General features: G+C 44.7%; 1 protein-coding gene across 6 annotated transcripts in view; it reads left to right on the top strand.

The window, feature by feature from the left end:
• Window positions 1–15,259, top strand: part of MYO16 (myosin XVI) — a 513,550-nt gene that overhangs the window by 83,766 nt on the left and 414,525 nt on the right. For 2 of the 6 annotated variants that reach the window (XM_073212365.1, XM_073212366.1), the window contains exon 1: window positions 9,312–10,797. The exons of 1 other annotated variant lie outside the window; for it this stretch is intronic. In XM_073212365.1, coding sequence (XP_073068466.1) covers window positions 10,770–10,797 — 28 coding nt within the window. In that variant the 5' untranslated portion in view covers window positions 9,312–10,769. Of the gene's footprint in view, window positions 1–9,311; window positions 10,798–15,259 lie in introns of those variants that run through there. 3 more of the 6 variants (XM_073212368.1, XM_073212367.1, XM_037024948.2) reach the window with 2 other exon arrangements.

Here is a 15,259-nt window from a genome sequence, read left to right as displayed (position 1 = left end):
TCATGGGACAAGCCCTCAACCTGTGGGATCTGACCCACGCTCCAAGTACTTAGTGTCAGAATTGATTGAATTGAGTTGAATGGTAGGCCACCCAGCTGGGGTCTGGAGAACTGCTTGGTGTTGTGTGGGAAGCTTTCCTCTGTCCCCTGACCCCTGCACACACATTGGAGTGGGTCCAAGACACCAAAGAATGCCTGTCAAATGGTGATTTCAGATAAAAACCTATTGCCAATCCTCAGGTGTCCCAGGCAGGCCTGATGGTCTTGTCTGCTGCTGTCACTCAAACCACTGTCCTTGAGCACCCCAATTTCTTAAAACCTACCTCCTCAATCAACTTGAGGCTGCCTAATTTTCTCCTTTTCACTTTATTAACTAACTATGAATTCAAAAAATCCAAGGAAGTGATTTAGTTTACCCTGTTTGGAAATTTACACTAATTTATATTATATTGCCTAATGCACTCTTTTACGCATGGAATCTTATTAGTAAATACAAAATGTATCCATGTTACTGTGTGGCTCCATTTCATTACTTTTTGTTGAATAGAATATGTATGTTTGTTGAGTGTTCCAGAATTTGTCTGTCCCCCTGGGGGATAACTGATTTGTTCCCATTTGAGGTGACTGCACACAGTCCTCGGGCATCATGTTTGTGCCCACATCCTGGCGTTCTTAGGCACACACCTCTTCAGGTTGGAGGGTCTGCAAATCTTCAGCTTTCATGGATAATCCCAAGTGAGTGGTGTGCCTCTGGGGCCTTCCGCTCCTTCCCTCTGTGGCACTCATCAGTCCTGCTTCCCCACGTCCCCTCATTTAAACGGAAGCTCCACACTGTCAGGAGCTTTATCTGTGCTGTGGTTGGGCCTCAAGACCTGGCACCTGCCCATGTTATAGACCCCATAAAACCAGGTGTTAAGGGATACATGAAATAAGATGAGAATGGACACCAGAATCCATGTCCACACCAAACTGTGTTGTCCCCAGTACCAGTACCAGCCCTGTGCACAGCAGAAGCCCCATAAATATGTGTTGAATTAACAAATGATGGTTTTATGGGGATTGAGGCACAGAACATTTTGAACACCTCCTATATGAATGTTTTTATTCTGTTGTGGACATTTCCTTACTTACTGCTTTTCCCCAAAACCAAAACTAGTTCTCCCCTCTCCACCCTCCCCTCCTCCCCTGCCCATATCCTGCTGCCCCCTGGCCCCACTGATGACCTCACCAAACCCACAAGTTGCTAGAGACTGGGAGCCAGTCTTTTCCCCATTCTCCTCCACACTGCATCTCCCCGCGTGCCCAGCCAGCTCAGCCACCGCCTCCTGAGAGCCTATGAGGTCTGCTCTGCTCCTGTCATTGGGACTGTTTCAAGTCCTCACTGTCTGTGGCTTAGGCCATCAGAAGAACCTTTGTTCACTTCCCTGCTGCCCATCTTGTTGCCCTCAGATCTGTCCTTCCCAGAGTCTCATGATTTAGCTCCTTTGTCTAAAATCTGCTAACCACTCTCCATCAGCGTCTGGACAGGTCTTACTATTTAGGTTGGGGCCCCCTTTGAACAGCTCTGGACAGCCTCCCAAGGGTCTGCGGGGGTTGGCAGGAGTCCAGGAACCTGACTGAGGTGATGAGGCTCTTTATACCATTCTCAGTGTCCTTTTGATTTGCCCCTGCTCGTGTCTACACAGCCAGCTCTTGGCACCTTTTCTCTGCAACGTAATGTTCCAGAATACCAACGGGCCCACAGCAGCCCAATGCCTGATGGCGCCTCCTCCTGGGAACAGGCTCTGCTCACCCCTTCCTGAGCACCCCTCCCTGGCTGACACTCACCTCTGTGCTTCGATGATGTCCTGCATGTAGTTTACCTTTGCCTTGACTGTATCATGTATAATTGCCTGATATGTATCATGGGTATTTACTCTGATAGAAAATCACTCTAGGGGTAGTGACTACTTGTTAATATGTGTGCATCTATATAATACATGCAGCCTGTCAGTCAGTGGTTGTTGATTGAGTAAATGGAGAATGAGGTGCCTTAGTTTATATCCCCTTGGATGTCTCTCTTTTGCTGTACCTCTTGCAGCTCTGATAGGGGCTCTCACTTTTTGCCATACTTTATAAAAGATATGATTTGGATACAGTGAAATTCACAAGCCTTACAACTCAATAAATCTTTATATATTTTATATCTCTATACATTTATATTTGTGTAACCACCACCCAGATTAAAATATGGAACATTTTCATCATTTTGCAAGGTTCCCTCATGCTCCTTTCCTGCCATTGGTCTGCTTTTTAAAACTTGCATCATCATAGATTAGTTTTACCTGCTCTTGAACTTCATGTAAATGAAGTCATATATTTGACACCCTCAAAATACCCCTATCAGGTTAGGGTGAGACTTTTATTTCTGTGATATTTCTTCACACACATCATACTCTGTCCTACCTTAAACCACTTAATTAACACCTCCATATTGGGGGCTAGAGATGTGTATGAACATCGTCTGTCCTCTGGAAATAATCTCATAATATTAACAGCTTACATAGATGATTACTGGCAGCTATAATATGTTAAATTGAAGAAATGTCTATCAAAGTTTCTACAGCTAAGCTACTTCATAAGAATCTTGAATTCCACCCCTTTCTCCCCCTCACATCCCTCTATAAAAATGTGTCCCTCTTCCTTCTCGTAAGCCCTGCTTCCTATCTGTAAAGCTTTCTCAGCACCTCCCTTCTCTTTACCTTGATGGTGGACTGACTCTGCCCGTTGCCCTGTCTGCTGTGGGGATACTCAAGCATCTAAGAGTAAACGGCATGATGTTAGTGTCCTGTGAGCACTTTGAAGGGGACCCCATGTAGGACATAAGCAAGACGGAACAGGATGCAGCAGAAGGCATCACAGCGATCCGTCAGTGCAGTTCACTGGAGCAGGGACCAGGGGGTGGGGGACAGAGCGGGGAGACAGCTCCCCACTTTCCATCCTGGGCGGCTCCTTCCCCTCCTTCCTACCCTCTCCACCATTTCCTCTCTCTGCAATGCACATCTTCCTTCCCTTCCTCCTCTCTGTGTGGACACAATATGTAGGGCTGACTTAAAGAATGTTCCAGACAGAAGGGGAAGTATGTGCTAAGGGTTGAGGGGCCCTGGCATGCCTGAGAACCTACAAAAACCTACAAAAAAGGCTTCACCAGCAAGCAGGGGTGGGATGCAGGTGACTAAGGACCGGGTGGCTGCTGGTCTGAGGTCCTGGTTGAGTCAGCTACAGGCTTTTGTGACTGTGTGAACTTGGACATCTTGCCTACTGTTCATGCTTCAGTTTCCTCAACCTGTTAAAAAAAGACAATAATGCCACCTGCACAGGTCTGCTATGAGGATTAAATGAGAGGATACCTACAAATCAGTTACGATAGTGCCTGGCACTTAATAAGCACTTTTTAATTGTTTGCTATGGAAAATCAAGTCTTAAGAAAACCTAGAAGTCACTTCCTAGATCTGTTCACTTAGAAGTTTATTCATAATTTACTTATTCTTTACAGTGAATCTGAATACTGATTCTGGAAGTGCTAAAGGGAATGACAGTACTTGAATTTGTATTTTGACTACCTGAGATTTTGCTACACTGAAGAAGTGACGGAAAATACTACAGAGGACTAGTTCAAGGGGCTTTTCCTGGAAGCCCAGACTTATTATTCTCATACCATTTCTGTGGGTGGAACTTCTGGGGTTCGTACTTCATGAGATGAGAGGTCTCCAGGACTGGTGAAGTGAGATATATGAAAGAAAATAGCACATCAAGTCAGACCGAGTCTCCCCTTACAGGGTCGCTGGGGAAAGGGCTGTGGGGAAGCTCTAAAGAGGGGCTCATAAAGAAGAAAGCAGACGTGCAAGGAGGAGGTTCTGCCGTTGTGGGGGAATGAACCATCTCCGGCTCCCACTTGCCATGGCCCCTGAGTGGCCCCTGCCCCGGCGTGGATTACCCCCAGAGCTTCCCAGTGGTATGGTCCTCCTCCTCCAGTGGCTTCCTGCAGTCAGACTTACGTGCATCAGTTGCAAATCTAATCATCTCCCTCGCTGGCTTTCAAATCCCCCATCTCTTCATGATGCAGAGGAAGGAACAGGAACCCTGGCCCCCAACCTGGCCCCTGGTGACTTCCCTGGGCTCAGCTCTCACCGGGCCATTCTGTGTTCTCCTTCTGCCACTCCAACCTCTTCTGTCTGGGCATGTCATGAGCATCGTCCCTGACACCCTGTCTGCCCATCTCCTTTACCCGATTTCTTTCCACTGATACTCAGGTGTCATTTCTTTGGAAACACACTCCAAACCCTCCAGTTTGGGTTGGCTGTCCCATCACCCTGTGCTTTCAAATTACTGCGCATAGTCTTTCCTCAGCTCCTACTTCCTGCTCCATAATGTCTGTAAGCTCCACAGGGCAGGGTCTAGGTCAGATATACAACTGTCCTTTGCACAATGCACAACAAATATTTCCAGTTGATGGACTCCTATGAAGTCAAGTTACGTGTTTACTGCCTGGCCAATAGTCAACCCGGGGTAAATATTTACTGTGAATGTGTTTTACTAGCCATTGTTACCTGCAGGACTGTACCAAAGGGTGGTGTTGCATTGAGGGAAAATCACATAATAAATACTTTCACAAATGGAATGATAGCATTAGGACAGTGAAGCATCGAGGGTGCCCAAATTGTGAATACAAGGGTTGGAAACTCACTCACTGAGTGCCTTGTCTGTAGCTAAGATTGCTGTCCTATAGGTATTACTGTGTTCATTCTTCAGCTGAGGACTTTGAACCTCCAACAGGTAGTCTGACCTGTAAGGAGTGGCTGAGACAGGATTCATAGCCAAGCCTGTTCACTCATGTGGACGTAAGGAAGGGTCACAGAATCTGAAAACACTAAGTTTCGATAGGCTTTGGCACATCTTCCCATCTGCCTGTACAGATATAGAGACAGAAAGAGGGATGTAAACACATCTCCAGAGAGGACAGGAGAAAGACTCGGGCTTCATCACCCTGAAATATAGCAAATGAGTTCCGAGAGATCGTTCTCGAGTCCCCCAGAGCTATTCACCATCCCTGGCTTCGGCAGCACGTTTTACGCAATCATCCTTAAGCCAAGGCTTCCCTTCCACTCTCTCTCCTCTTCTTCTCTCTCAAGTATAGTGGTTGTTTTCACAAGCCTTCAGTAATCCAGCATTTACTAAAATATCCCCCCAGACAGTATGCGCTGTGTCCCAGAGGATGCTCTACAGCAATTCTAATTGTCTGCTTCATTTGGGAGCCCCGAAGGTTCACTGATATTTTGGGCTTTATAGGAAATAAGCATAAATAGAAGGTGTACACCTTAAATGATGAGTTATCCGTCCAGAAGAGACTTCTCACATGATATAATTTAAGAACAATGCAAAGTACAGTATTACCAGGTGCCAGATTGACTGGAGCGTGGAAAAGTGAGTAGAAGGTTCAGTCAAGGCCAGGACTAATTTTGGCCAAAATAAATCAAGCAGAGTTTGCAGGTTAAATGGGCTTGATGTGAATTTCAAAGGATGCATAGAAATTAAGTAAGTAACTCAGTGTGTATGCAGATAAGTGCAGAGGTGGTTAAATCGTCAATGCGGACATGATTCAACTGATTCAATATTTTTTAAAAGAATGCATGTCCATTAGGAAAACATGAAGGAGAAGCTCCAAATTTAATTGACTTAGAGCTCCTTTCATCCTTTCCAGGAAAATAGAGATGATATTTTAGGTCATCAAAATACTTCAGTATTGTCTTCTAGGTGACAGTTGCATGTAGATCTGCCGACCATTTGAGCCATGCCTGTCACCTTCCGGCTTACTAGGCCATCACTAATTTCTGTAGTCCCCCTCATCAGTGAGAGTTCATTTCCTTGCCTCTCCTACTGGTTACAGAAAGCTGAGACTCCCCCAGACCAGGCAGAGAATACTTAATTAGCCACTTGCATACATGCACGTATTACATACATCCACACAAATGTAGGCACGATTATACAGACACTAACCCTATCCATTTCTCATTTGTAGTTAAGATATGTGCAGTCTTATTTCAGGTCAAAATTTCAGTTAGGTGAAACAATATCTGAAAATGGGTGAGTCATTCTAGGTAGTTGTAACATATGCTGGAGAGATTTCAAGGTGGCTGTTAGCATTCAAGTGAATACATCAGCAAATATTTTACAAATTTCCTTTCCTAGATACCTAATTTCATTGATACTCATTAGAATTCAAAGCATTTCACTTGATTAGGAAGAAGAAAATCACAAAGGGAATGTGGGTAACCAGATGCCCTTTATGGAAAAGTTAAGCATTCTCTATAGCTTGTGTGTGTGTGTGGGTGCACATATGTCCCTATCAATGCACATAGATGACTGTGCTGTTACATTACTCTATTTGCATTACATTAAGAGCAATTTTCAGTCTTTTGTGGAGCAATTTTAAAATTGCATTCTATTTTTACTTTACATTGCTGCTGTAGGAAAATATTAGTGAGAATGCCAGTGGGTGTTCTCCAGCCCTTATTTTACCTATTCACACGTGGCACTATAGCAATGCACAGCTGATTGGTGCCCACACTGCTGCTGATGCAGAGGGGGCAGCCCACATTACCCTCTACTTTGTTTCCGGCCATCCAGTTGTTTGGTGTAAAGTCCCTCCTCTGTTCACCCGTAATTGCCTACATCTAAGTTAAATGGCTGCTTGTTCTGGTAGGAGGCTGGTGAGGCTGTTTGAAGGTGAGGAGTCCTGAATCTGATGGCCTGTGGTTTAACAGACTGGGGGAAATCCGGATCGGCTCCTGCAGTCTGCAGACTGTGGAAGGGTACGTGATCAGAGAGGGAGGGATCTCACCGTCAGGCAAGGCTTGCTTGATGCAGGTCCTGAGGCGCCTGGAATGACCAGTGAGACTGAGTGTCTAGCCAGAACTGAGGTTATTTATGCCTTTTCTTCTTGAACTCAGGTCTTTCCTGCTCTACAGCCTCCAGAAAAGGACCATTTATGCTTTAGGGCCCTAAATTATTAAACCAGAGTATTGTTCTCAGCAGAGAAGATCTTGACTCCACCCATCCAGAAACATTCAGTATTTGTGACAGGTGATACTATAAACAATTCCCAGCCATTCTGTGGGGCTCACCTGTGGATCAAGGCCCCTAAACCTGTGTGTGATTTACTTCATGGAAGTCTAATATTTATAAACTGCAATCTATTCCCAGAACAAATGCCTATGTCATGGACTTTGATTGCATTACAGACAATTTGTATGTGTGAGTATTCGTTTCATTTGGGACTTGTATAGTAACCTACTATGTATATGCATGCTATTTGACCTAGTGGTGTTTGTAAACTAGAGTTTAATTTTATCACTTAATCAAGTGTGAAAAAAATATTGGACTATTAGATTTAGGAATTATCTATGAAAAGACTGGCACAATAGATCTCCCAAATAGGGTGTACATGGAGTTGTGCCCCACCTGTGAGCTTTTATTAGAAAAACTATTTTGAAGCTGTGTATCAGACATATCCCATTTTTAAAGCTCTTTAATAGTAAGCCAGTGTGCAATTTTTAAATGTGTCTGTCACTAGAAATCATTCCAGTTTCATATTTCTTTTTCTTTGGCTGGGAAATAATTCAGCCTTATTTGAAAAAATCTGGTGTATAATGATGCTAACATTTAAAAGGAAAAAAATCACATGTTTTTTTATCAGAAATAGAGGGAATAATGAGCAGCTGTTTGATATATAAGAGAGAAAAAGGAATTTATTATTTCAAATTGCTTTTGAAATACTGTGTATGACATTCCCTGAGAACAATTATTCATTGTATAAATTCTGGAACATAATGAAAGTACTTGTGCTTTTTTAGTGTGTTAAATTCTATAGCATTGAAAAACAACAACTTTCAAATGCATTTGAAATTACAAACAATATAGTTAACCCAGCTAGGTCTTTTCTTGCTATTATCATCACCAACTCTGATATATATTTAAAATATCAGATTCAGAGAACCCCAAAATGATCAATGTGATGTCCTAACACTGAGTTGAGTATTCTAGGGATGGGCAGAAATCAAGATATTTTAACCAATTTTAAATTGCCATTATTTTTCTACTTTATGAATGGAGTAAAGTTAATGGAGCCAAATTCATTTTCCCTCTGCATTAGTGTCTGCAGTAGAAACTAATTTTTGTAATGAGACACATGAAGATGTATATCTCGGTAGTTCAGTGTAGTTCTACCAGGGTTTTGAGCCCAAGTATGTGGTTTCCAGAGGGAAGAAGATGAGACCCTCTTCATCTGGGGGAATTGCATGCAGAAGCCACTCACGCATATGAAACAGATTTTGAGTATTTGAGTAAAGCTAAGAATAAACTTCCCTGGGTAGCCTTCTTAACTAAAGTGGACCATGTGTTGTTCTCCAGGTTGCTTCCAAAGTCCATGTTCTGGTCTTGCAATGTCTAGTTGCACTATTGTGCTGGCCTGAGAGTTAATGTTTCACTAGACTACACACACTTTGAAGGCAGGCATAGAGTCATCCTTCCTGATGTATCTCAAGTAGCAAAAAATGATGACTTTCCAAATATTTATGGGCTAAGTGAATAAATGCATAGTGAACACATTTGGTCATGAGTCCCCTGGAGCACTTCTCCTCCGGGACTTTGGCCAGAATTCTTACAAGGCTGAGAGTTTGAGTTATTTAATAACAGATCTCTAGGGCTCAAATCAGCCATATTTTCTTTGCCAAGCACACACCCTGCTTCTCTGAGTCTCATACATTATTATTATTTTTCCTTGTAAAGGGTAAATGGTGTTATACAACTCAGTTGTCTCTAGATGTTTGTGGAGTATGTATTATGTGGAACATGCAATCTGTAGAAAACTAAGAAATTCCTGTATTTAAGGAAGGTGTATATGTAGACAACATATGTTTGTGTTAAGAGGACAGGGATACTTCAGTGGGTAGCACCTGGCCCAGAGAAACCCTGGTCAGCATTCACACCCACTCACAATTACTGCCTGGGTGTGTGAAGACTTGTCTTGAGGTCAGAGGAGACAGAGCCTTACCCTCTTTTGGATATTTGGATAACAGACATAAGTAGTTGTCTCATACAGTTTTGTTTGGGAACATTTCAAAGCACACAAAGAAACCCTAAATAATAGACCACATACCCCTTTATTTTTAGGCATATTTTTATTTCTGAAAAGCACTTTTAATGGTGATTCGCATAACAGTGAGTCTCAGTAATTAATTGTAGAATGAATAAATGAGGAATATGCATTACTAATAATGGCTGAAAGTCCTCATTCTAATTCTTCAGGAAAGAAGTTAAAGCATCTATTGTAGGCACTTCATATATAGCTAATTGTAGTTTCCTTGTTCATGCTAATGGCAACTTTTTATTGAACCACCACAATATAAACCAGAATTTGCATATGTAGTTTTCTAACTTTCAGAATAAAGGTCAGAAATTGTACCTCCCATGTGTAGATGAGGAAACTGGGTCTCTGGGAGGTTAAATTACTTGTCCAGGTTGACACTCTGGTAAGACTTGAACTCAGGCCGTTCTGTTTCAAATCTTGAACTTGTTCTTCTGCATCATACAACTAAAATAGTCACAGTGACATAGGTTGGTTCATTATCTTCGTGTTTATTAAAGGCCCTCCTCTTGGAGTTTTGCTTAGTAATAGAATCCAAGACCTCGGCTTCTGCTACAGAAGGGTGCACACGTTCATACTTGTCTTTCCAATGCCCTCAAAATCGGACACAGCAATTCCAGTCTGTGTCCCCTTGTTTGTAGAGAAGATCATTCAAAACAAGTATCACTTCACAAAAAAAATTAATTGGCATTTGTACATGACTGAAATATGACCTTTTTCTTTGGCTCACATTGTTATTGCATTATAATTATGATATTTATTTTTATTGCAATAAGCTGACATTTCTGATTCCCATTCAGTCACTTACTTGACCGGGTTATACAGTGAAATTCCCTGCCGTCTGCAGAGGGAGCAGAATCCTACATTTGTAACACAAGGCAGAAGCTTTTTTGTGGCTAATTTAAGTTTTACATTCTGCAGAGAAAAGCGAAAAGGTGTGTTGTGAAATATAATGTAAGTTCTTCATTAACTAGAGGCAGATCAAAAGACCTCTTGATTCCAAAAGGCGGTTATTTTGAGATGGTGCTATCCATTGCCTATTCACACCCAGCAACTGGTGGCAACTAAAAATAGTCAGTTCTGCTCCCAGCTAGGAATCTGGTCACATTTGGCTCATGGACAATGTGCACAAATAAGATTGAGGATCCCTCGTTCAGTTGCATCCCTCCAGCCCACTCATCAGCTAGTTTGCTGTATTTGAAAGCTGCTGAAAAGCCATTAACAGGCAGGACCGGTGGCGCCGCACTGCAGCACACCTCCGCGGGCAGAACGTGGCTGCTCCAGAGCACCAATTAGGGTGGACCACCCCGGGACTGTGGCACCAGGAGCCCTGTCAATCAGTGGCGCTACAATAGCACGTGCAGCCGTGGTGGCTCCGGCTCCCCGAGAGGCTTAACTCCAGCTGCTGAATGAGAATGAGTTTGAAGCTTTTTGCACGATCATGGAACAGAGCCTCGGTTCAGGGATGCGTCCTGAGGTAAACCCTTACCTGAGTAAGGGCTCTAAATAATGCATTTCCTGGGGACGCACTGGTAGTCGAAGAGAATGCTGGAAGCCGTAGCAAGATTTCTGTCTGAGATGGAAGGATGTCTCACTATCATTTTATCAAGTGCTGTAAGTAAGCCTGACAGTTTGTTCATACGGTTGTCTTCTTGTAATATCATTTTATGCAGATGCCAAAATTAAGGCAGGTCTTCTGGCCTGCCACAGTCAGATGAGTGACATAGAATGGTGACTTTGAAAGGTGTTTTCCACCCAAAATGTATTTCCTCTTAATTTCAGGTTTTGAAATATTTCCAGTATGATCCAAATGCTAATATAAATAAATCTTTTAAACTTTAGCTTTTTAAGAAAAAGATAATGGACACATAGCAATTAAAAGAAAAAGCAATCCATAAAAAGGAATTTTATAAGGCTATTTCTGGGTGTCGGCATTAAAGGGTTTGCCTAAAAACTTAGTTCATTCATATGTGGCTGGGGCCATTTATCTGTAATTTTACCCTCAAGTTTTACTGTCTATGCCTACATCCAATGTTCAACTTATGAGCTTGATCTTTAGAATTATCTTGACTGCACTCTTTCTGTCCTTTTTGCCTGATTCACCTTGCAGTGCTCCATGGCTTGAGAGGCATCTCTATCAAATGCTCCACGCTGATGGTAGCATGGTGGAAAATAGTTTGTCACTGGCTTTTCTGATGGACCCATCAAGGGTTTTCTTCCATGCTTGAATTCTGAACAGGCTTTTCTGAGCTAGATAAAAGCTGCATCTGAACCTTTTCTGGGTGTAATAATGAAGAATGAGACATATTTATAGCAAACCTGGCTTGTTACATGCACATTTCTTCTCCTGTGGCACTTCTGAAAACTTCTGTACATTTATGCCATCATCTTAAAGTGGCAGATGACATTTGTAGAGAATGGTTTCTTTTTTGGAGGAGGGTTTTGTTGGCAAAGGACATTACAGTGTTATATTAAAGGACATCGTTAAGGGAACACACGTTGTGAATGACTCTTGAGTTTTGCTTCAAAGGAGACAGAACAAAATAATGGTAACTGAAAAGGAGAAAATTTTGCCTTTCTCTTGTCTTTTGTGGGCAATGTATATAGGAATTAAAGCTCCGTGATTACTGAAAATAAAAATGTGTTATTCTTCAGCATACCCAGAGGCATATTTTTGGCTTGCAGGACCATTTTAACTCCAAAAAGAATTCCCAGATGAGCTTTTAAGCTTGGACATTAGCTCTTTAATTCATACAAATTGGGGATGTATAGCATGTTTTGCAGGTATGAGGATAGTCTTTTGTTCTGATCCCTGAAATCTTGGGGTTATTATCTTGGTGAAATGCACACAGGGCAGCACTCTTGGCTGGTCTCTGCATTGCCCCTCAGGTTTGACTGCACTGGCAGAATGCCATTATTTCTCCTTTCTGTGCCTCTGCAGAGGAAATTCCTGAAGCCGTCTGCACCATTTCTAAAGGAGCCCGGTGCTCATTAGGCAGCGTGAACACACCTGGTGGAGGGCAGCCATGAAGTGCAGGCCAAAGCAGAGGGGACAGAGTGACATGCACTTGAGCGGCCGAGGGAGCAGTTGGTCGCCAGATATAACACGACGCTGCTCCTTCCTGCCTTACAGTGCTTTGTTTCAGCTGAATTATTTGAGTTCACAGTTTCAGAAAAATAAAAGCAATAATGAGGTATGGTCATTGCAAGTATTTGCAATAGCTCTTGCAATCCAGATGAGTTCTAAAATGAATGAACACTGAGATGTCCCAAACAACTGGAGAAAAGATTCCTGAAGAATTTGTCAAGGTGATTGTCAATTACCACCTGCGTACCAAAGATGTGGCTATATTCTAAGCTCTGTGCTGGGTAACATCTGTAAATTGGGAAGGAAGCACGAATAGTGTCAGGTGCTGACCTCTTTAGTGGAAGGGGACCATGTGCTAAAGGAGCTCAGAAATTACGTTTCCTGTGTGCCACTAGTCAAGGGCCATTTCCTAGCCTTGCGCTGGGTCTTGAAGGATGGATGGATCATAGAAGGAAAAGTGAGGGCCTTTACAGGACCAGAAGGGCTCATTGAACAGGGTCATGATCCGCAGCGGAATCACCCTTCCTCATACTTAGGATGTGCCCAAAGTGTGCTCCCTTGTCCCTGGGGTTGGGGTGACCTACTGGCAACCTTAACTGGCTCATGTTCTTTACACACCTCTCCTTCCTCACGTGCTGTTTCTCCACATGCCTGGTTTCTGCCCCCCACCCCACCCCCTCCCACGTCCACCTCCAAGCTGGGCAGCAGTGCAGCAAGTGGTCCGACCCTGGGGGCATGGGCACGGGCTTCTGAGAAGGTGCAGCGGACTCACATGTGATCCTAGGAGGGAGCCTATGGCGAGATGTTGGGAGACCAATAAGGAATGCTTACAAGGAATTTGGGATTGTTTAGGGAATATTCATTATTTAATGTTACAGCATATATATACTAAAGGTCTAAACTCAAATTCCAACAGCATTTAACTCTGGCTTGTGAAATAATCACTTATAATTATATTATCATATATGATATATTAGTCAGTCATTATTTATATGACAAATATATATATTTATTGTGACTAAATAATATTTACATAATTACACTTATAGGATTATTATTTGCTTTTATATACTATTCTTTATTTTCAAGATTGTCTACCCTGAGCATGTTTTATCAGAAAAATAAAACTTTAAGACAAACAAAAACTTTAAGAGAGAATATTCAGAGGACGAAATGGCTTAGACCCACATCCCCACCCACGTTGCTTTGACTCCACGGGAACTGGCCTGTGCATGTTCCGTATATGTTATATAGAAATGGTAAAGACGAGAGAATACACATTTTTCGTGGAAGCCGGCTGTAGCAGGAAGGTTTAGGAAGGCCAGCGCAGAAAGCGCGCTTCCTGCACAGTGTGGCCGAGGGCTTCCTTCCTGGGCCTGCAGTGAGGCTCCCCCTGGGAGTCCTGCCCCGAGGGTGCTGGTGAGCTTGGCCGGATGCCTCAGTGGAGCGCAGGCAGCTGGGGAGGCGGCCTTGGGGAGCAGCGGGCTCCGGGCAGCGCTGCCAGGTGGGGCCAGGGCAGCAGCTGGCCTGTGCTTGGGGCGCCCCCTTCTCCCGCCCGGCTCCGCCTCCCTGAATCCAGGTGTTCTCCAGGTGTGGGGCAGGGCTGCACTGTGTGCAGGAAGAGGAAAGTTGAGGTTATTTAAATGAATACATTTTCAAGATTGTCTACCCTGGGCATGTTTAACGCTAATGTATTTGTGGGACCCCTGGAAGGTTAGCTTGACCCCTGCCTCCATTTTGTGTCCGCCATCTTGAATAACTATGTCCCGCCATTTTGTTTTACGTCCCCCATTTTGAGTTTCCTGCCCAAGCCACGCCCATTCCCACGGGAACCTTGCCCAGCAACCCTCCTCAGCCAATCAGCTAAGGTCACAATGAACCACCCCCTTGGAAAGCCCCTACCTGTTTTTTGCTACAGTGTAAAAGTGAAGAGGAAACTTTGTTCGGGGTCTCAGACCGAGTCCTGTGTCCTGACGGGCTGCTGGGACCCTAGTTCAAACGAGCGGTAAAGACCTCTTGTTCTTACATCTGGCGACTGAGGCTGGTGACTGCGGCTCCGCACGGGGGACTCAGGGAAACGGGCGCAACAGCATTCGCAGCAGCTGAGGATGCATCGTGCCAGGAAAGCTGCTACCTCGCACGTGAGGCAAAGTCCACAGTGCCAACCAGGGTCACCTTATTTCTTTTCTGGGCACTCATTTGCAGAAAGGCTGCTCGCACCCAGATGCCTGCCCTGGTCTCTCCCCACTTGTGCCAGCTGCTCACTTGTTCAGAATGTCCCGGGCAGCAGGACCACGGCCCGTGAGACCCCCGCGCCCGGCCGCCCTGTGACCCAGCTGGAACCGTGGCCGACACCGAGGCCCCCCCCCCCCCCCCCCCCGCCTCGCCCTCACCGCCCTCTGCTGCACACGGGGCATGAACGTCCACGCCCAGACGGCACCCAGCTCCCCGACATGCCTGTCCCTCCAGAGCGCCTGGGTGATCACTGAAGCAGGATGTCAGAGCGAAGCAGACGGGTTTTGTTTTATTTCAGACAACGCTCTCCCTCCCCCTTACCATGTTTTCCCAGTAGGCATCACTGCCCCTCCCTAGACACCCCTTCAATGTCCCACCCTGAGAAAACGGAAGCCACCAGAGGCAGCCCTGCATACACCCGCTGTTGAACCTGCAGAGGCGGTTCCAGCGTAAGGATCCCTCCCTGCCCGTCTCTGCTCTGTACCTGTGCCGGGAGCCTCCTCGCCTCCAGGCCGGCGTGCTCCAGGGACCCCCCTTGCCCTCCTCGGTGCCCCTTCTCCCCTGCCCCGGCTCCATCAGCGGAACGTGCAGTCCCATATGCCCATCTTTATATAAGGATCTCAGCCCCCCCCCCCCACTGCCTTCCACGCCCGCCCCTGGAGAGCACTGCCTAGACGTGTGACCTCTGACCCTCCTCTCCTCTTTACTCCTCAAATCGCTCCATTCACCACTCCGTAAAATCTGCTTTAGTGA

Source organism: Manis javanica, chromosome 9 (assembly GCF_040802235.1).
Source record: "Manis javanica isolate MJ-LG chromosome 9, MJ_LKY, whole genome shotgun sequence".
Classification (NCBI taxonomy): domain Eukaryota; kingdom Metazoa; phylum Chordata; class Mammalia; order Pholidota; family Manidae; genus Manis; species Manis javanica.
This window is presented reverse-complemented; position numbering and strand designations above follow the sequence as displayed.